Source organism: Trachypithecus francoisi, unplaced genomic scaffold (assembly GCF_009764315.1).
Source record: "Trachypithecus francoisi isolate TF-2019V2 unplaced genomic scaffold, Tfra_2.0 Lachesis_group20, whole genome shotgun sequence".
In the NCBI taxonomy this organism is placed as follows: domain Eukaryota; kingdom Metazoa; phylum Chordata; class Mammalia; order Primates; family Cercopithecidae; genus Trachypithecus; species Trachypithecus francoisi.
This window is the reverse complement of record NW_022681466.1, coordinates 56,336,258-56,361,861: the sequence shown is the minus strand read 5'-3', so window position 1 is coordinate 56,361,861 and position 25,604 is coordinate 56,336,258. Positions and strand designations below refer to the sequence as shown.

General features: G+C 38.0%; 1 protein-coding gene across 1 annotated transcript in view; it reads right to left on the bottom strand.

Annotated features, from left to right (window-relative positions):
- Positions 1 to 25,604, bottom strand: part of CPD (carboxypeptidase D) — a 97,293-nt gene that overhangs the window by 32,939 nt on the left and 38,750 nt on the right. Inside the window, exons 3-10 of the mRNA XM_033184451.1 lie at positions 19,098 to 19,240; positions 17,932 to 18,101; positions 16,745 to 17,094; positions 16,077 to 16,268; positions 12,217 to 12,384; positions 7,896 to 8,005; positions 780 to 882; positions 149 to 291 (exon numbers count right to left, since the gene is read on the bottom strand). Of these exons, the coding sequence (XP_033040342.1) occupies positions 149 to 291; positions 780 to 882; positions 7,896 to 8,005; positions 12,217 to 12,384; positions 16,077 to 16,268; positions 16,745 to 17,094; positions 17,932 to 18,101; positions 19,098 to 19,240 (1,379 nt within the window). The remainder of the gene's footprint in view (positions 1 to 148; positions 292 to 779; positions 883 to 7,895; positions 8,006 to 12,216; positions 12,385 to 16,076; positions 16,269 to 16,744; positions 17,095 to 17,931; positions 18,102 to 19,097; positions 19,241 to 25,604) is intronic.

The window sequence follows — 25,604 nt, the reverse complement described above, 5'->3', positions numbered from 1 at the left end:
CCTTGAAATCTACAAATTGGTTAAATATATTAAAACAAATTGAAATTTTAAAGAGTGTATTCTAAAATTACTGCACAAAAACCACGTGTACACACAAAAATCTTTTCACCCTTGGGAGAAATTTCATACTTTACCCCTGAATAGTCACCTGTTTCATAAACTGGATTAGTGATCTTCGATTCTGTTCCCAAAAGTTTGGCAGCTCTTTCTCAAATGGATATTTCACACAACCTAGTTCAATAGTCACTTCAAAGCAATTTGTTTGCAAATAGTTCCAGTCCTGCATTCCTCCTAAAAGATAAAAATTAAAATTAATCACTCTGAAGAAGTTCCAAACAGCTCAGATCTCAAAAGGTAAGCAATAGTCCTAGTAAAAAGCCAAATTTATCTCTTATCAGCATTGATTGAAAAATGATAATGTGTTCATGTAAGGGCACTTTGATAACGTGTTCATGTGAGGGCAAAACACCTACACCTTCATGTTTAAGAATTCAAATATAGCTTACACTCTTCTATTAGCACATGGAAGATTCTTTGTAATAGCCAGAAGTAAAATGTAATCCTTTAATCAAGTTTTAGTGCAGTATTCTTACTCAACCCTCAATGTACATCAAACACAAAAGTAGTTGAAAAGATTATTTAAATATTTTAAACTACTTAAACTATGTTTTAAAAATAATGATTATTCCTCAAAATTAAAAGATCAGTAACAAGCATCACCATCTAGGAAAGCAGAAAGGCCATCAAGTTGTAAGGCCTTGATATAAAAGAATCTTTACCTGGGACATTATACCAACTAGCTCCATTTGTTATTCCATGAGGAAAATATTCATTAGGATACATATTCTTGCAAGGTCTACCTTGAAACATCTGGGAATTTTCCTGGAAAAACAAAAAGAATCTTTACTTGTATTTGTTTGTATCTCCATCAAAAAAAAAAAATACTGGGAAGATACAGGAAAATAATAAAAGTGGCTTCCAACAGGGTGTGTGAGGGGTGGAGGTAGGAGTAGGGTGGGGCTATGAGTAGTGAGACTTTTCAGTGTATGGCTTTTTATGCCATTTTGATTTTTCACTATCTGAACTTAATCTATTTTTAAAAATCAAAATTAAATGTGCTCTGTAAGAAAATATTGACTTCATTTATTACTCACAATTACAAGTAATATAAAACCCAGCTGAACCCCTCTCTAAAAAACATTTCTGTTCATATTCATACTTTTCGTTTCATGCCTTCAAGGATCTTGAAGTCCAAAAAAGATAATACACACAGAATAAGAGTAAGCAGCTTTCCATGACTTCTAGCAGGAATAAGATGGCCCCTCTGTGCTCTGACTGCCCTCTGTACAATTATCTTACATTACAACTACAATTGCACCTTTTTCTTCCCTAAAGACAATGTTTCCTTGAAACAGTTTGTGTCTCTGTGTCCTCAGCATCTAGCATACAGTAGGCGTCCAACTGATAACTCAGTGAAGGGTAAGAAAAACTGCCATGGAGACACAAATAAACACCATTGAAAGCAAGAGGAGAGAAAGATTACATCTGATCAGAGTGGCAGGGGGAGTTTCCTAGAAGAAATTGAGCTTTGAAAGATGGTCAAAACTTCATTTATCTCTTTTTGAAACAGAAAAAAAGTACTGAAAGTGTGAAGATAAAAAGAATAACTTCCCATTTTTCTACCACAGATAATTAACCATTTAACTTTAAAATATATAAACAGGGACAGGTAATCCCAACACTTTGGGAGGTCAAGGTTGGAGAACTGCTTGAGCTCAGAAGTTCAAGAACAGCCTGGGGAATACAGTGAGACCTTGTCTCTACGAAAAAAAAAAAAAAAAAAGCCACGCATGGTGCTACATGCCTGTAGAACCAGCTCCCTGGGAGGCTGAGACAGGAAAACAGCTTGACCCCAGGAGGTTGAGGCTGCAGTAAGCCATGACTGCACCACTGCACTGCAGCCTGGGTGACAAAGCAAGACTCTGTCTTAATAAAAACAAAATAAAATAAACGATCCCCTTCTAGAAACTTAATATGCCAATTAAAGGCTTATCATCCCACCACTCTTTTATGAAATAAAAACCATAATTTTAGATTACTGTAATAATTATATGCATGCTCTTTTGCTTTGGTTTTGTTTTGGTTTTGAAACTGGGTCTTGTTTTGTCACCCAGCTTGGAGTGCAGTAGTGGAAACACAGCTCACTGCAGCCTCAATCTCCCCATGCTCAGGTGATCCTTCCACCTCACCCTCCTGAGTAGCTGGGACCATAGGCGTGCACCAACACACCCAGCTAAATTTTGTATTTTTTGTAGAGATGGGGTTTGACTATGTTGCCCAGGCCGGTCTTGAACTACTGGGCTCAAGGAATCTGCCCATCTCGGCCTCCCAAATTGTTGAGATTACAGGTGCGAGCCATCACACCGGGCCTGGTATATAACTTTTAGACCTTTTTTTTTAACTTATATACGAATAGAGAATGGATGCTTCACCCCTCAGTCTTCTTTATGTTTTCAAAATCCACTTTACTGAGACATAATTCACATTCCACACAATTGACTCCATTTAAAGTGTACAATTCAATGGTTTTTAGTATTCACAGAGTTGTATAACCACCCACCATAATAAATTTTAGGACATTTCATCACCCCAAAGGGAAACTCTGTATCTATTAACATTCTCCATTTTTCCCCAACCTCCACTCCCTACACCCACTCCAAACCATAGGCAACTACCAATCTACTTTCTGTCTCTATGGGTTTGCCTATTCTGAACAATACATATAAACCGAATCATACATTATGTAGTCTCTTGTGACTTCTTTCACTTAGCACGTTTTTAAGGTTCATTCAAGTTGTACCATGTATCATTATTTCATTACTTTTTATGGCTGAATAATATTCCACTGTATGATTTTGTATGTTTACTTATCAGTTTGTTAACCCATTCATCAGTTGATGGACATTTTGGTTGTTTCCATTTGGGACTATTATGAATAATGCTGCTACAAATATTCATGTACAAGTTTTTGTGTGAATACATGATTACATTTTTCTTGGGTATATATCTAGCAATGGAATGCTGGGTCATACTATAATTCTATATTTAATGTTTTGAAGCACTGCCAGACTGTTTTCCAAAGCAGTTATACCATTGTACACCCCACCAGCAATGTACATATAAAGGTTTCAATTTCTCCACATCTTTGCCTGTGCATATTTTCCATTTTTTAAATTACAGTCATCCTAGTGGGTAAGAAGAGGTATTGACTTGCATTTCTCTAATGGCTAACAATATCGAGCATCTTTTCATGTGCTTGTTAGCCATTTCCTCTTCTTTAGAGAAATGTCCATTCAGATCCTTTCCCCATTTTTCACTTGGATGATTTGTCTTTTTACTATTTAGCTGTAAGAGTTCTTTATATATTTTAGATATAACACCTTTATCATATGATTTACAAAAATTTTCTCTCATTCTGTGGATCATCTTTTTATTTATTTATTTTTTGGGGGCTGGGGTCTCCTTCTGCCACCCAAGCTGGAGTGCAGTGGCATGATCATAGCTCACGATAGCCTCTACTTCTTGGGCTCAAGCAATCCTTTGGCCTCAGCCTCCCAAGTAGCTGGGACTACAGGCACATGCCACCATGCCCAGCTTCTATGGGCTATCTTTTTACTTCCTGAATGTTATCTGTAATGCATTGAGTTGTGTCCTCCAAAAATATACTGAAGTCCTAACCCTCAGTACCTCAGAATGTGATCTTATTTGGAAACAAGTTCCTTACAGAGGTAATCAAGTTAAAATGAGGTGATTAGCATGGGCTCTAATCCAATATGACAGTGTCCTTGTACAAAGGGGAAACTGGGATACAAAGACACAGGGAGAATGCCATGTGATGAAGAAGGGTTGGAGTGAAGGAATGCCAATGGTTGCCAACAAAGCACCAGAAACTAGGGAGAAACAAGGAAGGATTCTTCCACAGTTTCAGAGGGAGCATGGCCCTGGCAACACTGTGATTTTGGACTTCTGGCCTCCAGAACTGTGAGACAATAAATTCCTGTTGTCTTGGACAATCCAGTTTGTGGAATTTTGTTACAGCAGAACTAAAAAATACAGTTTTCTTTGCAGTAAAGAAGTTTTTAATCTTGATGATGTCCAATATATCAACCTTGTTTTGTCACTTGTGCTTTTGACGTCATATCTAGAGGAGAACCAAAGTCTCAAAAATGTATTCCTTTTTTTTTTTTTTTTTTTTTTTTGTTTTATAGCTTTAGTTCCTATATTTAGGTTTATGACCAATTTTAAGCTAATTTTGGGGTGCGGAGTGAGGAAGGTATCTAGTTTATTCTTTTGCATATAAATATCCAATTGTCCCAGAACCATTTATTTTAACAATCTATTCTTTGCCTATTGAATTGTCTTGGCATCCTTTTCTAAAAAAAAATCAACTGACCATCAACATAAGAATTTATTTCTGGGCTCTCAGTTCTATTTCGTTGATCTATATGTCTGTCCTTATGCCAGTACCACATTGTATTAATTACTGTAGCTTTGTGGTAAGTTTGGAATTGGATGTACGAGTTCCCTAACTTTTGTCATTTATTCTTCATTTCAGAGATAATTTTGTCTTTTTCTTCCATTTTTTTTCCTGAGTCCTATAAACTTTATTTTATTTCTCCCTGGTTTTTTGTTTCCTGGCTTCTGTTTTTATTTTTTGACTATCTGAGTTGAGGTAGTTTCTCATATCCTCAACGTATATTTGGGTATGCTTAATCTGTTTAGAATGCCAACTGAACAGTTTTCTTCTGCTTCTTGATTATTTTTTGCTAATGGTAGGGTTTCCTTAGTTTCTATATGTGACATTTCATTTCCTAATTTTCTGCAATCGTTTTCCATAGACTTTCTTTTCCTCTTGTTTATTTTTATGATATTGGGCATTTAATATCATTCCTAGCTTAATTCTAGCAAAATCCAGGAACCTCGATGTGGTTATTTATTTGTCTCGGTGGTAAGGGTGGAGCTGGAAGTCTTCTGATTTTAAGGTTCTTTTCTGTCTTGTAAAACCTTACATTTCTCCCCACTTTTTCCTTTTCCCATTCACCATTTAATTGTCAAGGAGCACTTCTTCATTTCTATCTTTGTCTTTTTTTTTCCTCCTCCAGAAGCTATGAGTTTGGAAGATCTCCCTGTAACCATCCTCTCCTTTTAAACTGTGCTTATCCAGTTAAATCACACCAAATCTTTAAGTTGTGTGCATTTTGAAATCTCTTCCCTGTATTCCAGAGCTCTCACCTGCCCAGTTATTCTTTTAGTATTTTTGGATTTAGTGCATATGTGATGTATGGTGATCACTCCAAATTACCTTCACAGCTGCCCTTCAGTGGCACCCACTTCTGTCTTCTCCATAAGTTTTCTTGGTCTGCTTTACCTCATCACAAAGCCTTGTGGCAAAGATGGGGTAGGTGCATGATAAATCATGCTGAGATTTCTTGATTTTTTAAAAATTTACAGTTATTTTGCAGTTTCAGGATCTTTTGTGATGCCAACAGTGTGGTTTTGTGTAAAATTTGGTAGTTTTTAAGTCGTTTTATATTGTTTAAAGAAAAACCCTGGGAGATTGGTTATCATATAGCCATTATTGTCTTTGGCTGCTTAGATATCTCCCAAGACTATTTACTTTTGAGAAGTTTTGAGAGTAAATATAAAGAAACTTGGAATGGTAGCTTCATGGGGGCTTATTAAGGTTAGCAGAAGACAATATTTTTAGAGGAGCTGCTTATTGACCAAGAAAAAAAAAGGCTATGAGTGAAGACTGGGGAGTTTAATTATCACCTTCCCTATTTACAACATAAGACATGAAGACACAAGATTCCAGGAGGCAGAATGCAGTGGGATCAAGAAATGGAGGAGAATATTGTTAAGACACATATAAGTAACAACTGAGAAGACAGAATCTTAGTGAACTCACATTAGATTACTCAAAGTTCTACTTTAGTTCAGTGCAAAGTGATTGACTATGAATAAGAGGGATAGAGCTGGAATAGGAGGCTCCGATAGAGGATAAAGGCTCTGAATCACCATAGTGGGAACTGAGCCAGGGAGTCAAGTAGCTAAACAGGAAATGTTGCCATGTAGGACTGAGGGTTCAGCTGAAGTTGGAGAGCATACATATGGACTATAGCAAATTGCCATGACTGCATGACCACTCTGGGCTCTATCTGTAATACTGGTATGGAGAAAAGAGATAATGGTAATTACTGAGGACTGGAGGGCAAAGCAGATATGTCAAAGGGGTGTACAAGATCCTTAGGAGAATCATTGAAAAGGTATGTCCATGGGTCTAGGCTACAGAGAAAGGTAAATCAAATCAAAAGGGTTAATGGTCTAAGAAAACAAAGAGAAGATAAGGAACTAGAAGCCAAAATGAAGGGGAAAAGCAGAAATCATGAGAATGAGCATAGAATGTGATGGCAATATATGCAAAATCCGACCATTTAATTTTTATTTTGATGGTTGGGACACTATCCATTCTCCTCTTATTATTCCACATATGTACTTCAAAAAAACATATATATCCAAACAGAAGGCAATAATTCTCTAAGGTGAAATGAACAGCTGTACTCCTGTAGTAGAAACTGAACAATCTCACAAGATTCATTTGCAGAGAATGAGGGAATGGGAAAGGATAGAGGGCTGTGACTGGAGAGTACAGAGTTATAGTAATAATATTCATTACCTATAACCAATAATAGTACCAATATAACCAATAATAATACTAAGTCAGTAGTAACACCAAAAATTGAAACTAACAAGCCCAGTTTACAAGCCTTAACTTTTAACATGTTTTCTAAGACAATTTTTATTTTTTTGAGACAGGGTCTCAGCTTTGTCACCCAGGCTAGAGTATAGTGTTGTGATCAAGCTCACTTCAACCTCAATCTCCTGGGACAGAGTGATCTTCCCACCTCAGCCTCCTAAGTAGCTGGGACAACAAATGTGTGTCACTATGACCGGCTAATTTTTTAATTTTTATTTGTAGTAGAGGCAAGCTCTTGCTCTGTTGCCCAGTCTGGTCTCAAACTCCTGAGAGCTCAAGCAATCCTCCTGCCTTGCCCTACCAAAGTGCTAGGATTCCAGGCATGAGCCACCAGGCCTGGCCCTAAGAATGATTTTTAAATTAAATTTTCACACACAACACATTTTAACATTCCTGATTGTAAGAGTAATCCATGTTCATTATAGGAAGTTTGGAAAACACAGAAATTTCTGCCTGCTTTTTCTTGCTATATGTAACTATAGGATCTTAAATACCTTAGACTAAAGTTTGGCAATTTTTTCCTGTAAAAAACCAGACAGCAAATATTTCAGACTTTTTAGATGCAAAAGTCTTTGTTGAAACTACTCAACTTTGCCGTTTGATCACTGGATTTTTCTTCTTTAGTTTGTTAATATAGTAAATTATACTGACTTACTTTGAAATGTTGAAGGAGAAAGCAGCCATACACAATATATAAAAATATAGCTGTGGCTGTGTGTCAATACAATTGTATTTACAAAAACAGGTGGTGGGCAAGATTTGGCTCCAGAGCTATAATGCATTAAGCCCCTTTCTTGGTCTACTTTACTGGGCTTATAACTTATTTGTCAAATAAAATAAATTGACATGTATATGTTCCAGGCACTGTGCTAAAACCACAGATAAAAGGCCAATGGAGAAAGACATGCAGTGTATTCAAAAGTGAGGTGGGAAACAGGAGAAAAAGCTGTTTTTCAGAAATAGCTGTCATGCTTTCTTAACTATGGAAGCACTTGACCTGAGTCTTGAAGGACTTTAAAGCATATTTTAAAATAAAAGAATTAATTTTATAGCATTTTATATTCAAAGACAAGCCTACCTTGGAATAAGAAAGTGCTATTTGTTGAAACACAGCATCATCTGGTGATTTACTATATGTGGCAAGTCCTTGTTCATCATCATCGAAAGGGTAGTTAACCACCAAAGAACCTATAAGGGAAAAGAGGAAAACGTATCATGTTGTCTGTTTCAAGATGAATTATTAACATAAAGCTTTTCAGAATACTGCCAGAGAAGAGAAAACAATAAAATTTGCCAAGCAAAATTTCCTCAACAGAAATGAAAACTACACTAATTTCTTCAATAGAAAATCAAAGTGAATAAATGAGAAAATAGCTTTCAAATGGCTACTTTTCTAAAGCCAAAAAAAAAGATGTATAGTACTTCTACCAAACAGTCTACCTCAAAAAAATAATTAGCATCAACACAGAAAGGATTAGCAACAAAAGAAAAAGACAGATATATAGGATTCCATTAAAATCAAAAACTTTTATGCATCAAGGACATAAGAAAGAGAAAAGACAACCTATAGAATGGGGGAAAATATTTGGCAAGCCTGATAAGGGTCCAGTATCCAGAATATATTTAAAAACTCTTTCAACTTAACAACAAAGACAAAAACTCAATTAAAAATTGAGCAAAGGACTTGAACAGATATTTCTCCAAAGAACATAGATAAATGGCCAAGAAGCTCATGAAAAGATCCTCGGCATCATTAGTTATTGGAGAAATGCACACCAAAACCAAAATGAGGTACTACTTCTCACCCACTAGGATGGCTATAATAATAAAAATAGAAAATAGTAAGTGGTGGTGAGGATAGGAAGAAACTGGAACCTCATACATTGCTGGCAGGAATGTAAAATAGTCCAGCCTCAGCAATTCCTCAAAAAGGTTAACATGGAATTACCATATGACAATTTCACTTCTAGGTGCAAACCCAAAAGAACTGAATACAGGGGTTGTGTACAGTAGTTCATGCCTATAATCTCAGCACTTTGGGAGGCCAAGGCAGGTGGACTGCTTGAGCCCAGGAATTCAAGATCAGTCTGGGCAATACTGGGAGATCCTGTCTCTACAAAAAATTAAAAATAAGCCAGGTGTGGTGGTGCATGCTTGCAGTTCCAGCTACTTGGGAGGCTGAGGTGGGAGGACTGCCTGAGCTCAGGAGTTTGAGACTGCAGTGAGCCATGATCACACCACTTACATTCCAGCCTGGGTAACAGAGTGAGACTCTGTTTCAAAACAAGGTGGGCACAGGGAAAAGAAAAAAGGAACTCAAATAGATATCTGAATGCCAATGGGCATAGAAGAATTCTTCATTGTAGTCAAAAAGTCAAAACAACCCAAATGCCCATGAGTAAGTAAATGGATAAAGTAAATGTGATATTGATATATACACATGTATATATAATACACTATTATTCAACCATAGAAAGGAATGAAGTACTGATACACGTTACAACATGAGTGAACCTTGAAAACACTATGCTAAATGAAAGAAGCCAGACATGAAAGGTCATATGTTATATGATTCCATTTCCACGAAATATCCAGAATAGGTAAATCCCCAGAGACAGAACAAAGATTGGTGGTTACCAGAGCTTGAGGGGAGAAAGGAAAGGGGAGTCACTGTTAAATGGGTGTGGGGTATCCTTTTGGGGAGATAAAAATGTTTTGGAACAAGATAGAGGGGGCAGTTGCAAAACACTATGAATGCACTAAATGCCACTGGAATTATGTAAACTTCACCTCAATAAAAAAATTAGTATCAAAATTTTTGAAAATTTATGAAAAAGAATATTGCTTTACCCTATCTTCTTTCAAGATCCTTCTAAATTATAAAGTTGGCAGTGAAAGGAATCAGAACATGCTGCCCCAGAATATGACTCTTCAGCATATTAATTATTTAGAGCTGAAGGCAACAGAGAAACAGCAGATGCAGGAAAGGCTATCTACCCTCCCCCTTTCTGCCTAAAATTGGGCATAAATTTTACATGAGAAAGGCACCTTCCTGGTACCATCAGAGATGGGATAATCAATGCTAAGATGAGTTGACACAAACAAACCTTAGTGAAATAACCCTCATCTTTCATTAGTTTCCCCCATATATTTCCTAGTCACTTTCCTGCAATTTATCACCCTTAGAAGTCCAAACCCCTTCCTTTGCATAGTCACTTTTCCACAAGGTATCACCCTTTGTTATAAGAGCACTAAGTCCTTAACACTAACTGCTTTTCTGAGGGTTTCACGTCTTTCCTATGAACTCCCCCATCACCTGTTGCCTGTGCCACATACAAACATCAATAAAATTTGTATGCTTTTTCCTTTTAATCTGTCTTTTATCACCTTAATTTACAAGCTCCAGCTACGGAATCTATGAGGTTTTTTACTCCTGTATAGCAACAAAGAAATTCTCCTTCAAACTGCTTTGCCAAGATTTCAAACTCCATTTAAATAAGGATTTTAAGATGAGAAAACAAAGTCTGTCATGGAAAGAAAAATGTCTGCACAACTGAAGATTCCTACCTCTCACCATGCCAAGGTCTGGATACCACATCTGTAAATCTGTGACTTATTTTCACCGGAATGTAACTATTATTAACTTTTTAGATTTAGCCAACATGATGCGTGATTTATTATGAGAATATTTTTAAAGCTCTAAATAAAAAGTGTCTTCTATCAAACACAGCATTAAACACATAAAATATAATAAAAGAAACAAAAAATTTATTTTGCCAACTAGGGTATAACTTCACAGTTCTTATTTGACTCTCTGAGAAGAATATATGATTACCAACTGTAGAAGTACTTTTTTCTACTATTGGCAATCTTTCAAAGCAATTTTTGGAGAATCTCAATTAACTTCCTAAATCTAAATATCCATCAGTATGCACTGTCATTCTAAAATGGCAAGCTACTCTATATGACATGAAGGCTCAACTATGATACTTCTGGATATTCCAATAAATGTTGAAACTAAATTTCTTCCCCATTGCCCCTGGTGCTAATACTTGTCACTTTTTTTTTCTTAGCAGTTTTACTGATGTAATTCAAATACCATGCAGTTCACCCATTTAAAGTTGTTTATATTCACAGGGTTGTACAACCACTACCACTATCTAGTTATAGAACATTTTCATAACTCCAAAAAGAAAGCCCAAAATCCACTAGCAGTCACTCCCCTATCACCTCCTACCACTATTTACTCCAGCCCAATGCAATCTTTAATCTACTTTCTGTCTCTATGGATATGCCTACTCTAAAAATTTCATTAAAATATAATCATTAACTTGATAAAAAAAATAATAATCACGGGCCATGTGGTCTCTTATGACTGGCTTTTGTCACTTAGCATAAGGTTTCAAGGATCTATGTTATAGCATGTATCAGCACTTCACTCCTTTTCGAGACAAATAATATTCATTGTAAGGGCAGACCACATTTTATTTATCCATTTATCAGATGATGGTTGTTTGGGTTGTTTCTACTTTTTTGTTATTGTGAATAATCCTGAATGAACATTTGTGTACACTGAACATTCATACACATGAGCATTGTACATTAAATGAGTGAACATTTTGTTCAAGTGAGTTTATGTGTGGACACATTTTGGTTCTCTTGGATACTGATATCTTCACTCTTATTCGCAACCTTAGTTGGACATTGTGGTGATTTTTAATCTTGACACTCATTCTATTCAACCGATCCATCCCTGCTAAATTATATGGAGGTATATGAGCTCGGGTACTACATGAAAATGTGATTATTTTGCTGCAGTTAAGGACATACCAAGTGAAAAATAGAGAATACCAAAATCTAAATTTACATGAAAGAATTTATTAAACTTCAGGGAGAAAACAGAACTAAACATTTGGGTCAATTTTTATTAATGACAAAGAATATGTTACCAAGTTCCCAGTGTGAGAGATAAATACAAAATACCTGAAGAACTATGAGAGGAAGAGGAGAGGAGGAGGAACAGCAGAATAGAGGGAGAGATGGGGAGAAGGAGAGGAGAGGATAAAAAAGACAAGACAGAGAAGAAAGGAGAGAGGAGATAAGAGAAGGGAGAGAGAGAAGTAGTAGGTGAGAAAGGAGAGGAGAAAGGGTGGAGAGAAGAGATGGGGGTAGAAGGAGAAGAGAAGAGGAGGAAAAAAATGAGAGAAAGCAGGAGGAAAGAAATAGCCAGGACACTGGCTGAAAAAGTAATGAGAAAAGACCTTTACTGTTGTCTGCCATAAAAGCAGTAACAGGATACTCATTTTAAGAAAGCATAACACTACAAACAGATAAAATTCCACCAGGATTTCCAAATGCTCTCAACAAGAACTAATTAGTAGAATATAAAGTTGCCATACCTCCATGCAGGTTTGCTGAAAGTACAAATGGATAGGACTTCATCCAGCTCATTACAGCAATAGTTTCTGGTTGCGTAGGATCTGTGATCGGAACAAACTGGTCTGGGAAATTTCGGTTCAGGTCAAAGTTGTTGCTGTTGTTTCTGCCAATTACACTTATTGAATCTCCTGTATGATATGATAACGGATGTGAATATAAGCCATGTTCACTTCTATTTTATTCCAACACGTACTACTTCAGATACCTTAATTCAAGGCAAATGTGAACACATCAGGCTTCACTATTATCAATCACCTACGATCATGTAACTGTCTTTGCAAAATCATCACAGTAGGACAAATCTGACATAGTTGACTCCACATTTTTTTTTTTTTTTTTTTTTTGAGATGCAGTCTCACTCAGCCACCAGGCTGGAGTGCAGTGGCACAATCTCAGCTCACTGCAACCACCATCTCCCAGGTTCAAGCAATTGTCGCATCTCAGCCTCCCAAGTAGCTGGGATTCCAGGCACCTGTCATTATGCCCGGCTAATTTTTGTATTTTTTAGTAGAGACGGGGTTTCATCATGTTGGCCAGGCTGGTCTTGAACTCCTGACATCAGGTGACTCGCCCCCCTCAGCCTCCCAAAGTGCTAGGATTACAGGAGTGAGCCACCACGCCTGGCCAGACTCCACCTTACTTCTAACCTCCAAGCTGTCCTTGGTCATTCCTGGGCATCGGCCAAGCTAACTTTGGGAGAAATTTAGCTTACAGTTTAATTTTAAAGCAACGATGATTACAACCTTTCCCAAAACCAAACCACCTTTGTAAAACCAATGAAAGGTCACAAGGTTGGGATTATAAGAGGGGCCTGAATTTGGCTAACATGTATGTGTAATTAAAGGATAACCAGCCATCATTTTGGAAGTTATAAGATTTGTAACTTCCCCAACTACTCCTGTAGATAACATCACTATTGAACCTAAGATTGGCCTTCTGAGATGTTTTTCGGACTTTTGCATTTCTGACAACCAGCTGACGTCACCAGGACCAGCGACTTGTAACTCAGCTGGTCCTGTGGCTCCCAACCAGAAGCTGACTCAGCACATGAGGACTGTTTTCCACATCCCTATGATTTCATCTCCAACCAATCAACCCATTCTCTAGCCCCTTGTCCATCAAACTATCTTTGAAAAACCCTAATCTCTGAGCCTTCAGGGAGACTGATTTGAGTGATAACTCCAGTTCTCTTGCGTGGCTGGCCTTGCATTAATTGAACTCTTTAATGCGATACCATGGTCTCAATGCACTGTTTTGCCTGTGTAGCAGGCAGGAAGAACCTGTCAGACATTACTTTTTTTTTTTTTTTGAGATGGAGTCTCGCCTTGTTGCCCAGGCTGGAGTGCAATGGCGCAATCTCGGCTTACTGCAACCTCTGCTTCCCAGGTTCAAGAGATTCTCCCGCCTCAGCCACGCCAGTAGCTGGGATTACAGGTGTGCACCACCACGCCCAGCTAATTTTTTGTATTTTTAGTAGAGATGAGATTTCACCATGTTTGCCAGGCTGGTCTCAAACTCCTGACCTTGTGATCCACCCGCCTCAGCCTCCCAAAGTGCTGGGATTACAGGCGTGAGCCACAGTGCCTGGCCGGGCATTACAATTAAAACACATCTTTTTCACACTGCATGTTTAAAAACTGTATCTCTTCCAGATATTTTGAACAGAAAGGTAAAACCATTATCGTTTTATTTTTGTCCTCTGCTCATAATCTGGGAGGAAAAAAATTACAATTAGACAAATTATATTAAAGCACTGTTTAAGTGTCACTAATCTACATATAATGACATGATCACAATGTTGAATAGAAATTACTGATCAGAGGGGAACTCTATACTCTTTGTTCTTTTTTTTTTTTTTTTGAGACAGAGTCTCTCTCTGTGGCCTAGACTATAGTGCAGTGGCGCCATCTTGGCTCACTGCTACCTCCACCTCCCGGGTTCAAGCAATTCTTGTGCCTCAGCCCCCCAAGTAGCTGGAATTACAGGTGTGTGCCACCACGTCCAGCTAATTTTTTGTATTTTTAGTAGAAACAGGGTTTCACCATGTTGGCCAGGCTGCTCTTGAACTCCTGGCCTCAAATGATCCACCCACCTTGACCTCTCAAAGTGCTGGGATTATAAGCGTGAGCCACTGCACCTGGCCAGGAACTCTACACTCCTCTGTGTGCTTGTATAAAGCTCACTAAGACATTGTAAGAAATAGACCAAATGAAAAGAAAATTGTGATATGCTCACATTAAAGTGATCACAAAAAGGTAAAGTTAGCCAAGAACACAGCTGGAAGTTTAACCTGATGGAGGAGAAAGTTCAATTTAAGCTTAACTGTGCATATTCCATTTTAATAGGGAGTAGGAGCCTTACTATTGTCATTATAATGAGAAAAATTGCAAGAGACTGAAGAAAACTGGAGGGCTTACTAGTGTAATTAGTTCCACCTTTCAGAAAGGTCTGGGGAGTATGTAAGAGAGATTTGTGGCACTGACAGAGAATGAGAACCTTAGGGGGAAAAATCTGAAATATATACATATATAAGTAAGATCTTGTGCCCATTTGTTCAAGAGAGCTTCTGGGTACTAATGACCAACTCCTGGGTACTAATGACCAACTAATGACCAACTAATCCTCCCAATGGTCAGGTCAGTGCTAGTAATAAGTCATGAGGCTCCATATTATACTGTGGGGCCTGATAAAGATATCACTGGCTGGAAGAAATCATGAGCTGGGAAAAGATGAACTCTCACTCCCCTAGTGTTGTTTATAAGGGTCTGCTGTCCCAGCCCATACTATAATGCCCCAGGAAAGATGGGCTTGCCCAGAGAAGGCAAAGAAATTGAGAAGTCAATAAATTAGCAAGTCTGGAACATGCACAGGGAGTAGAACTAAGAGTCAAAACAGAGTCACTGGCTCAGAGAGATATCTGGTTTGATTATTCACTTATGAAATAAGGTTCCCAAAATAATGATTTAATAAGAACTTTAACCCAAAATAAAATTCTAAGGCCCTGCTCAAAAGGCAGGGCCTATCTGAATAGATTCCCTCCTCTTGACCAGGGCACTCCAAAGTTACCCTGAAAGACTGATTCAGGCCATAACGGGAAATGGGGGTCAGACATGCCTCATTATGCCTCCTCTCTTTTGGAAATCAGGAAAAGCCAATCAACATTTAATACCAACAGAGGTCTTAAGTCTGATAAGAAACATTTACAATCTATTCTCTGTGAAGCCTGCTACCTGGAGGCTTCATCTACATGATCAAACTTTGGTAACTACAACCTCTTATCCTAACCCAGACATTCCTTTCAATTGATAATAATTCTTTCAACCCTCGCCCCCTTTTTGGACCAAACCAATGTATATCTTAAATGTGTTTGATTGATATCTCATGTCTTCTTAAAATGTATAAAACCAAGCTGCACCCTGACTACCCTGAACACATGTCGTCAGGGTCTGAGGGCTGTGTCATGGGCCATGGTCACTCATATTTGGCTCAGAATAAATCTCTTCAAATATCTTACAGAGTTTGACTCTTTGTCAACAGAACTATTGCTGAAATAAAACAATTTGTAAAAGTCTTATATTCTATTTCTAGTAAATAAAAACCATTACCAAGTGGAAAACACCACTAAATATATAAATTTGATCACATAATTGCTGAACAGATCAGATCATCATATAAGAACACAAGAGCTAAAATCAATCATAAATTATAAGGAAAAAAAATAGGAAGAAATTCCGAAAGAACCAGTTCAAATTCTGTTCTACATCAAAATAATCATTCTATATGATGATCAAATGATTAAGAATTAATAGCTATTCTTTACCTTCCTGGGACTTTTCATATCCATCAGGATTCATGGATGGCATAAGGTGAATTCTAGTGCTATGAACCAAATCTGTGACTTCAGGGTCTGTTCCAAAGTTCTTACAAAGGTATTCGATGAGGTTCAACAGCAGTTCTCTTCCAACCACTTCATTTCCATGCATATTTCCAATGTACTTAAATTCTGGTTCACCTGAAAACAAAGTAATTACATGGAAGGCTTTTTTTCCTTTTTAATCATCATGGACTCTGTTTTTTTCCCCAACATATATAAATCCTGTACTAAAAATTTTTTTAAACATGTATTTTGGCAAAGGAGGCAGAAAAAACCTTCAGAAACATCTTATAAAGCAGTTTCCTTACTAATACATATGTCTGAGCAGGTTCAAAGCATATATATGCCATATAATATAAATAAAGAAAACACTATTAGCAGAATAAATCTAATCTATGCACATATTAAATACCATGCCTAATATGGGTTAGCAAAACGATTTCCTCTTTTCCGGGAAAAGATTGGTTACATTTTCTTTTTTGCTTTAATTTTAGTTAGGTTTTCTTAATGCCAGTTATACAAACTGTAGGCGACCTTTCTGGATGAAACATAGCAACATTGAACATGGCTTTGAGGGGCACTACTGAAATTATGTGTAAGACCATACCAATTACCTGGTTCATGGACACCTGGATTATCAGATATCTCCATCACATAAAGTTCTCTTGACTCTACTGATTTTCCCAATGAATAAAGCCGGGTAATGTTAGGATATTCATTGGCAAACCTTCTCAAGAAGATTTCCATATCAGGGAAATGGTGGTGGTGAAAGTCCTTCGGCTGTATTGGCTGGTAGGAGGATGATGTTCCAGAAATAATATTAGGTATAGCAACTGTGCTAGCAGTTGCTACAGCCTCTGTTGTGTCAGGGATTACTGAAGTTACAGTTGGCCTAAGAGACAAATCCACCTCTGTGGCTGGTCCTTCTTTCACCACTATATTAGTAACAGTCAATGGCATATACCTGGAAAAAAAAATTGGAAAAGTAAACGGTTTATAGTTAAGACATACAATGCTTTAACATTATAAAAGCACAGAAGCCTTTTCATCTTCTTATGCTTAGCAATCTATCAAAACTCAAACTAAATAGAGATGTGTAAATTTAAGAGTTTTAGGACATTATCTCACAAAGAACCCCAGATTAAACAACTATTTCTCTTACCAAATCTTCTCAAGTACCACGCACTAGAATGTATACCAAAAAAATTACATTCAAAGGAAAGAACATGTTGAAAGATGCGGCTGTTACTCCATTGTAACCACTGCTACAGTACTCAAAGAAGGGATACATTATACAATTCTTTGCAGTGTCTTATCAAACTGACATTCCAACTTCTTTTTCAAGTACGAAAGTTCAAGATTAAAGGTTATCAATTAAATCCTTATCAAAGTGAGCTTCCAGAAAGCTTTCCAGGGGAGGTGGGAAACCACTCATTTAATATATTAGAAAGCTGTTAAGACAGTTCTTCAAAAGTGTAATTTACAGAGCACTGGGTTTCTTCTACTCTGGTATTCAGTTAGCTTTAAGGCAATGCTTTACACAGCTGAATATCTTTTCAAGTTTTAAAAACTGTCCTTCCTCTATTGCTACAACTATGCTTCATATCCCATTGTACTATTAGACTATGTGACAAAAAACTCCACAATAGTATTTTCTTATTACAAAAGGAGAAAAATCAGAAAATAAAGAAAAACAAAAGCCACAAAAAATAAACAACATGTACTAGACTATATTTCTGTCTTAGATATAAAACAGAGACTTGACATTTTAACTAAGAGTCTACATAGTCTAAATTCTTACCCAGTTAAAACTACTGTAAGGTTATAAGTTCCAGGAACAAGTAATCGGTAGAAATCACCAAATCTGCCTGTTGTGACATTATGATTAATACCAGCCACTGAGATAGTTGCATTCTCTAAACCAGATCCTGTTATGGAATCTTTAACAAATCCTTTCACTCCAATGTGAACCTAAGAAGACAAGAATCCAAGTTCAGAGACCATGAATTTAGAAGGCAAGAGGGCACAGCTTTTTTCTGCACTGATAGCAGAATTTCTAAAAAATAAAGTGACTCTTCTCTCTCCCCCAAAACATTTTCAATCCCTTGAAGTTTAAATAAAATACAGACAGAAGTATTAAATCCTTAAACTTGAGCCATGTGTCTGAACTCGACACTAGTAAGGTGCTTTTAAAATTCCCTCTTCTCAAAGCTAGACTTCTAATTTTCTCAACAAAGTGTAATTGCTGGTGTATCCAATTGCTGTATTAGTCTGTGTGATTTTTTTTTTTTTTTTTTTTTTTTGAGACGGAGTCTCACTCTGTCGCCCAGGCTGGAGTGCAGTGGCGCAATCTCAGCTCACTGCAAGCTCTGCTGCCTCCCGGGTTCACGCCATTCTCCTGCCTCAGCCTCCCTAGAAGCTGGGACTACAGGCGCCCGCCACCACGTCCGGCTAACTTTTTTGTATTTTTAGTAGAGACGGGGTTTCACCGTGTTCGCTAGGATGGTCTTGATCTCCTGACCTCGTGATCCGCCCGCCTCCGCCTCCCAAAGTGCTGGGATTACAGGCGTGAGCCACCACGCCCGGCCTGTGTGATGTTTAAATTAAACTGATGTCCATGGTTCATATAGTGGTAAAGGCTCACTAGCAAATATGATCACATGACATTGTAAGAACCTGAAAGTACAAATTTGGCTAATTATTTCAGTTTGTACAAGTAAGTGTTCCAAGACAGGCAAAGGAAGCCCTATGGAGCAGAGAGCTGGGGGTAAGGGGCAGGTGAAGCGGAACTAGAATATATTTTAATAGATTATAATCTAATAATCTTTAAAGATAATTTATAATCTTAAGTAGTAAAAATAGATAAAGGACATCTAATACTGTATAGATTGTCATTCACATGCATCCAGATTTCTCCCTTATTTAATCCTGTTTCTATACCCCAACCTTCCAGTCATCTACTTTTACCTTTTCAATCAATGTGATCAAAGACTCACGATTGTTCTCCCATTCCTGTCGAAGCTGTGAAGCAGGTGGGTACTTGCAACAAGACAGTTCTAATGTGATCTCAAAACAGTTGGCCCACACATAATTGTAATCTTGCATACCACCTGTAACATGGAAAAAATAAGTTTACTCTCAGAAGGAAAATAATTACACCCTCCAAAAGACTGAAGAAATTAAATCAGCCAACTCTGCATGTATAAATTTTCTTTTCTTTTCATTAAATTGTTTGAAATTGGAGAAGGCATCTGAACTATAGTGGAGGCTAAGAAGGAAGGTTAAAAGGAATATACATTGAAAAAGAACATATAGTGAAAAATATATTTAATTAATAGAATGAGCAGTTATGAAAAGTACAAAGATATCAGTTAATACCAGTAACAATAACGATAATAGCTTTGAGTGTTTACTATATACCAGACCTGTTCTAAGAACTTTATGTGTATTAGCATTTAATCTTTACAGCAATTGTATGTACTATTTCAGATACTACTATTTCATCCATTTTACAGATACGAAAAGTGGGGCACAAAGGGGAAAATAAGACACAATAAATTCTTTCAAAATGTGTTAAATGGAAGGTGGAACTTAAAAGGGAATAAGTATCCATGGTCTATGACCTTCACCACGTTTATACCTATATAAGCCCACACACTCATTTTGTTGACAGCCTATCATTCACCCTATCATTCTTGTCACTTGATTTTCTCACATCTTGTTTTTAGTGGATAAAGACTAAAAAGTGAAGAAAGGAGCATGTGTAACTTCTCTATGATCTTGCCTTGCTCTTGCAAAGCACAAATGTAGATTTTGAGGGTCATCTTTCCTCAATCCCCAGTGCATCTTAGATGATGTCACACAGGACCCTTCAGATCAGGAGGGAGAATAACTTCCCTTTCATTGACAGCACCAAAAGATATGCTTCCATCATAGATTCTTCTGCCACTTACTAGATGAGAACTCTCTGGCATTAACATGGGTCTTTATTTAAGTTAGTTAGTTAGTTATATGCAAAGTGAATGTTAGCTGATCACAAAAGACCCTTCCAACCCTCGCATTCTATGATGTTTAAAAACACATGCTGATTTGGGCCAGGCACAATGGCCCATGCCTGTAATCCTAGCACTTTGTGAAGTGGAGAAGGGCAGATTGCCTGAGTTCAGGAGTTCAAGACTAGCCTGGGCAACATGGTGAAACCCTGTCTCTACTAAAAATACAAAAAATTAGCTGGGTGTGGTGGCGCATGCCTGTAGTCCCAGCTACTGGGGAGGCTGAGGCAGAAGAATTGCTTGAACCCAGGAGGCAGAGGTTGCAATTAGCAGAGATAGTGCCACTGCACTCCAGCCTGGACAACAGAGTGAGACTCCATTCTCCAAAACAAAAACAAAAACATGCTGATTTGATTGCAAGAGAAAAGGCAGGGAGAGAATGTGAAACACAGACAATTCTGAAACCTGTTTCTGGAGAAAGGTCAATGTCATAGTTTTAAGCACAGCTTATTAGGAGTTCATCAAAGAACAGGGGCTTATAAAGCATTGAAGAAAAGCAAACAATATAGCAAAAATAACAAAACTTTGACAGAAATAAAATCGTAGCAATACTATTGGAGCCTAAACTCTTCACCTCATTTTCGCTGAAGTTTCATTACGTGCTTTGAAACACATCTAGTTCTTGAAATATGCACACCTTACCTAACGCAATATGCTCCATTTCACTGGCATATTTATAGGATAGATACCGGTAAGACAAAAAAGTTAGGTTAAGTGTAAAGCATCAAAAACTTCTAAAGAAGAAATTGGGCAAAGAACATTTAAAAATCCAGGATTCCATGAACTCTAACCAATGCCATTTTGAATAAATACAAAGAAGAAAACTGAACACAATCCTAAAGTTAACTAAGCAGGATCACAAGGATGCTGGTGACGTGACGTCTCATCTCAGGAGATGCTCTGATTATATTCATGTTCATCCATGTTAATTCAGCACTTACAAATAATGCCAAGTTTGTTTCCAATCAGAGGAGGGGACAACCACATCCATAAATAATTAAATATGATAGCAGAGGAGAGTGGTGAATGTTGTATAGCAATGTAAATGCACTTAATGACAGGGAATTATACCCTTAAAAATAGTTACAATGGTAAATTTTATATTATGTATACTTTACCACAATTTAAAAAACGATAATAGGCTGGGCGAGGTGGCTCATGCCTGTAATCCTAACACTTTGGGAGGCTGAGGGCAGTACCTAAAATAGTGCCTAGCATATAGTAGGTGCTCAATAAATATTTTGAGAGGCTGGGCAGATTTCTTGAGCTCAGGAAGTCGAGACCAGCCTAGGTAACACAGCAAAACCCCATCTCTACAAAAAAATACAAAAAAATTAGCTGGGCATGGTGACACATGCCTGTCATCACAGCTACTCAGGAGGTTGAGGTGCGAGGATCGCTTAAGCTCAGGAGGTCAAGGCTGCAGTGAGCCAAGATTGCACCACTGCACTCCAGTCTGGGTAACAAAGTAAGATCCTATCCTGGAAAAAAAAGAAAAAAAGAAAAAAAATGATATTAATAATAGAGATATTATGGGTCTATGCCACTAATTTCAATTTTGGAGTTGAGGGAAGATCTATAAAGGCTTCTTGGGGAGGCAGTTTTTTAGTTAGATCTTAAAGACAAAACTATGAGTCAGCCAAAGAGATGCTCGGGTTCAGGAGCACTGTAGTCAGGGGAAATGGCTTTGTAAAGGTGGAGGCTGCTGGTGTATGCTGACCACCAGTTATGACGCTGATAAGGCCACAGAATGAGGGCAGGAGCACAGAGCTGCAGGGGTGTCTTGAATGATGAGGCTAGAAAGGTAACTGGGGTCTAAAGGAGGCTCAGGATAAAGGTTTCCATGGCTTTCCAAGGCATAAAAAAATGACATCTCATCTGTTAGTTTTGAATAGAAAAGTAGCATGATGAATAGAAGATAGTACGGTCTGGAAAAGTGTGCGGCATTGGAAGCAAAAAGCCCAGTCAGGCAGTTTCTTACAATGATCCAAGTAAAAAGTAATTAGGCCTAAAATGTCGTGGTGGCAACTGTGTGGAAGAAAAGGGAAAGATGTGAGATAAGATACTGACAGGATCTGATAGATAGTGGGAGTTGAGAGAAAGAAAGGAATCAAAGAGGACCTCTGGCCTGATCAATCAGGCTAATGATGATGCCATTAACAGAGAAAAAATAAGGTCTGCAAGAGTAACTGAGCAGAAAGGGGCATGTTGAATTCGAGGTATCTGTAGAATATTTAGACAGAAATACCCAAGAAGGAATTCAAAAAGACAGGTCTAGAGCTTGGAGAGAAGAGTAGTCCTTTTCAAGAAATGATCATTTAAGAATAGGAAGCTTAGTTTTCATTCAGCAAATATTTATTGGGCACCTACTATATGCCAGGCACTATTCTAGGTGCTTGGGATATGGTGATGAACAAAACAGACAAGGTCCCTGCTTTCTCATAACATTCTTTTAAAGTTTAAAAACTTTAAATTCTAAAATATAAAAAACTTATAAAATTATTATATGGGGAAGCAGACAGTAAACAAATATAAATAAGAAAAATATCAGATAGTGAGAAGTGCTATGCAGAATTTTGTTTGTTTGTTTGTTTTAGAGACTGAGTCTCGCTCTGACACCAGGCTGGAGTACAGTGGCATGATCTTGGCTCACTGTAACCTCCACCTCCCAGATTCAAGCAATTCTCCTGCCTCAACCTCCCGAGTAGCTAGGACTACAGGCTCACGCCACCACACCCAGCTAATTTTTTGTATTTTTAGTAGAGATGGGGTTTCACCATGTTGGCCAGGACAGTCTCCATCTCTTGACCTCGTGATCCACCTGCCTCAGCCTCCCAAAGTGCTGGGATTACAGGCGTGAGCCACCGCGCCCAGCCTAGAAATTTAAGTACAGTGACATGATATAGCTAGTGATTGGTGGCAACTAGAGACTAGGTAGGCACAAAAAGGCTTCATGAGGAGGTAATATTAAGTCAAGATCTGAAAAAACAAGATGCAGCCAGCCTGGTAAAAGTCAGTGGGAAGAACATTCCAAAGGCAGGGGAAAAGTTTGGTGAGTGTAAGGAGCAGAAAGAAAGCTACTGTGGCTGGACAATAACAGACAAGGGAAGAATGGCACAAGATGAAGTTGAGGGATTCTGGCAAAACAAGATCATAAACAGCTTTGGCAGCTAGGGTAAGAAGTTGGGGATTTTATTCTAACTGCAGTAGGAACCACAGGAGGGATTTGGTTTTTGTTTTATTGCACTAAAGAACACACAATACAAAATTCACCATATTAACCATTTTTACATGTACAGTACAATCGTGTTAACTATATTCACATTGTCGTGCAATAGAGCTCTAGAACATTTTCATTTCACAAAAAATGAAGCTCCATATCCATTATACACAATTCCCTTTTGCCACTCTCCCCAGCTCCTGGCAACGACTCTTCTATTTTCTGTTTCTAAGAGTTTGACTACTTCAGATACTTCATATAACTGAAATCATGCAGTATTTTGTCTTTTTGGCTTATTTCACTTAGCATAATATCCCTAAGGTTCAGCGATGTTATAGCATATGATAGGATTTCCTTATTTTTTAAGGTTGAGTAAGATTCCATTTTTTGAGCATACAAACTTTTCTTTATCCACTCATCTCTCAACTGACATTCAGTTGCTTCCACCTCTTGGTAATTGTGAATAATGCTGCAATGAATATGGGTATGTGATGATTCATGATGTACAGCATCTTTTCAATGTTTGTTGGCCATGTGTATATCTTCTTTAGAGAAATGTCCATTTAAGTCCTTTGCCCATTTTTAAATTAGATTATTTGTTTTTTATTGTTATGTTGTAGGAGTTCTTTGTATATTCTGGATATTTTTAGGGGGTTAATATTTTATTAGGGCAAAAATATTTTTTCCTTTCTGTAGGCTGCCTTTTCACTCTGTTGTTTCATGTTTGACAATATTTCACACTGATTTGTGAGTCAGAACATTCATTCACAATGTTTGCTGTGCAGAACACTGGCAGGTTTTGCACAGAGGTGTGATACAACTGGAATTACCTTCATTCTGTCAAGATCATTCTGACTGCTGGATGGAAAATGACTGTAGGGGGGCAAATGAGGAAGCATGGAGATGAATTAGAAGATAATGGTGACTTGGACTAGGCTGGTGGTAGTGGAGACAAAGAGGACAGGTCTGGATATAGAAGGAAGAAATCAAGGACGACTTCTAGATTTTAGGCTTCAGAAATCAGGGAGATAGTAGTGCCATTTACTGAAAAGATGAAAAAGAACAAAGGCAACAGAGGTGGCATCCCTAAGGTTCTGCCTTTGGTCCTCTTCTCTTACTGCTTATTTCCTTGGTATAATGAAACTCATACAGTCCTGTGGTTTTAAACATGATCTACAGGGTAACGACTCTCAAATTTCTGTCTCCAGCCTGGACTTCTTCCCAGATTCCAGACTTATACATCCAACTGCCTATTCAAAATCTTTACTTGGATATCACAAACTTAACATATCCAAAACTGAACTACTCATCTTCTCCAAACCTGCTCCACCCACAGTCTTTCCCACTGCAGTTAATGGCACTTTCATCCTTCTATTAAATAGTTGCTCAGGCAAAAAGCCTTAGATTCACATTTTATATCCAAAGTGTCAGAAAACCATGCTGACTCTAACTTCAAAATATATTCAGAATCAAAAAATTTATCCTCATCTCCATTGCTGTGGCCCTGTACAAGCCACTGCCATTTCTCTGCATGTATTTCTGCAATCACTCTTTTTTTGTTGTTGTCGAGACAGTCTCGCTCTGTCACCCAGGCTGGAGTGCAGTGGTGCAATCTCGGCTCACTGCAAGCTCTGCCTCCCGGGTTCACACCATTCTCCTGCCTCAGTCTCCCGAGTAGCTGGGACTACAGGCGCCCGCCACCATGCCCGGCTAATTTTTTGTATTTTTAGTAGAGACAGGGTTTCACCATGTTGGCCAGGATGGTCTCGATCTCCTGACTTCATGATCTGCCTGCCTCAGCCTCCCAAAGTGCTGGAATCATAGGCATGAGCTACTGTGCCAGGCCTCTGCAATCACTCTTCAGAGGTTCCCCTGTTCCTGCCCTTGCCCGTTTCCTCAACGGAGATGCCAGAGTAATTCTGTTAAAATGCAAATCAGATGTTATTTCTCTGTTCAAACCAGTTCAGAGACTCCCTGTATTTCACTCAGACTAAAGGCCAAAGTCTTTTCAGTGGCCTAAGGTCCTGTATGATTTGACCCCCATCACCCAGCCTTCCTTCCTTTTATACTCTCCCCATCATTGGCTCTGCACCAGACACACGGCCTCCTTGCTGTTCACTGGATACTCTTAAGTACCTCCTGACTTTACTCTACTTGTTCCCTTTGCTGGAATGCTCTTCCCTCGGATATCCTTATTACTTG